The sequence below is a fragment of the Arachis ipaensis genome, chromosome B10 (assembly GCF_000816755.2).
Source record: "Arachis ipaensis cultivar K30076 chromosome B10, Araip1.1, whole genome shotgun sequence".
NCBI lineage: Eukaryota > Viridiplantae > Streptophyta > Magnoliopsida > Fabales > Fabaceae > Arachis > Arachis ipaensis.
In genome coordinates, this window is record NC_029794.2 from 131,678,684 (window position 1) to 131,680,939 (window position 2,256).

Here is a 2,256-nt window from a genome sequence, read left to right on the forward strand (position 1 = left end):
GAATATAGAACAATGCTATATGAAGATACATATTTGACACAAAGTAAAGAAGATCTTCAACTATTTTATTTTATTTTGTAAATATTTTTAGTTGAAATTCACAATTTTTTTTTCAAAAATATAAAACCATATTCATGGACCCTAAATTTCACAAATTTTTAAAGTTTTTTTTTTTAATTTTCTTGTGTATTAATAGCAGTATTTGCTGGGTTTAATTACTCTGTTGGTCTCTATAGTTTCGTGAAATTTTTAATTAGGTCCCTATACTTTTTTCTTTTTAATTGAGTCCCTGCACTAAATTTTTTTTTCAATTAAGTCATTCTTAGTAATAATTGACTTAATTTTATAGAGACTCAACTAAAAAAAAAGAATTGGTATATAGACCTAAATAAAAAGAAAAAAAAGTGTAAGGACCCAATTAAAAAAAAATTTGGTACAAGAACTCAATTAGAAAAAAGTATAAAAACTTAATTAAAAATTTTTCAAAACTATAAAAACCAATAGAATAATTAAACTATTTGCTGAGTCTTCTAATTAATTAATGTTGTTAACCTCTCAGGTGGAATGGCCCATAGATGTGTCAGAAAAATCAGATTTCAATTTCATGAGGTGGAAATATCCAACCTACAATTTCACATTGGCAACTTTTTGGTCACCCCATCTCATCAAAGCCCAAGAAAGAGATTCAAATGGCCCAACAAACACTGGGCTCTTCAACCTTTACCTTGATGAGTTTGATGACAATTGGTCAACCCAAATTCAAGACTTTGACTTTGTCATCCTCAATGGTGGTCAATGGTTCTTCAGGCCAATGGTTTTCTATGAGAAGCAACAAATTGTTGGGTGCCATTATTGCCTCTTAGAAAATGTCACTGACTTGAACATGACCTATGGCTATAGGATGGCATTTAGGGCAGCATTTAGATCCATCAATAGATTAGAGAATTTTAAGGGTGTAACATTTCTTAGAACATTTGCACCATCACATTTTGAGAATGGGTTGTGGAATCAAGGTGGTAATTGTTTGAGAACAAGGCCATTTAGGAGCAATGAGACACAATTAGAAGGTTCCTTTTTGGAGTTGTATAGGATCCAATTAGAAGAGTTCAAAATTGCTGAGGAGGAAGGAAGGGACAAGGGTTTAAGGTTTAGGTTGTTTGATATCACACAATCAATGTTGTTGAGACCTGATGGCCATCCAAGTAGATATGGCCATTGGCCCAATGAAAATGTGACATTGTACAATGATTGTGTTCATTGGTGCTTGCCGGGTCCCATCGACACGTGGAGCGATTTCCTATTACACTTACTTAAGATGGAGGGTGTGAGATCTAACCATGGACAGAGTCCTTATTTGCAGAGAGATTGATTATAGTGTATATCATAAATTATATCTTATTAATCTCTTGAGTATACTATTTTTGAAACATTTTTTGTGATTTATTTTATATGTTATACATTAATTATACCAAAAGACTAATAGTGTATTTTAAATTACATAAAAATAGATATGGTTCAATTACCTTGAATTGGTTGAATAATCAATTAACGGGTATATTTAAGTAAATAATGAAAATTCGAAGTCTATTTTATATATGTAACGATCTATTTTTTCATGATTAAATTCCTGTTTTTCACCTAAAAGTTACTAAATAAGAGTTAGTCCAGATAAATTCAGTTTATTTATTCGTATAAACAAATATCGAAAGTTCAAATTTTGTTTTGTATATACAATAATTTATTAATTAATAATATTTTTTAAATAAAATTTAGATTTACGCATGGATTAATTTTTAACTTATTAAATTGAAGAATATTGTGTACATAAGATACATTGGAGATAGGTTGGCACTGGACCCATTCAGTATCCCATATTTCCATGAATAAATGAAACAAAAAAGAATAAAATACAAAGTTGCTCCAACTAGTTTAATTATAAAGTGTTGTCATATAAACATTCTATTACAAGTATGGACATTTTTTTAGTTTTATATTAAAAGGAAATTATTTTATTAAAATTAATATGTAATAATAATTTTCTTGTTAAATTTGATCTAAAATGTGTCGCATTGAGCCTATATTATTAGCTCAATAATTGGTGTACATTACTGAAAGATTATTAGTTAGGGACTAGGGGGAGCTGCAAATATGGTTCATTTTCCATATTACAGTTAATAGAGAAAAATAGACCAATTTTAATATATGACAATGGGTACTTCCGAAAATATTTTTAGAAAAATCTTTTACGAACAATAT

At 28.9% G+C, this 2,256-nt stretch overlaps 1 protein-coding gene across 2 annotated transcripts in view; it reads left to right on the forward strand.

The window, feature by feature from the left end:
• LOC107623184 (protein trichome birefringence-like 19) overlaps positions 1-2,256 on the forward strand; it is an 18,056-nt gene that overhangs the window by 4,055 nt on the left and 11,745 nt on the right. Inside the window, exon 2 of one of the 2 annotated variants that reach the window (XM_016323332.2) lies at positions 560-1,505. The exons of the other annotated variant lie outside the window; for it this stretch is intronic. Coding sequence (XP_016178818.1) covers positions 560-1,369 — 810 coding nt within the window. The 3' untranslated portion in view covers positions 1,370-1,505. Of the gene's footprint in view, positions 1-559; positions 1,506-2,256 lie in introns of those variants that run through there. 2 annotated transcript variants of the gene reach the window in all.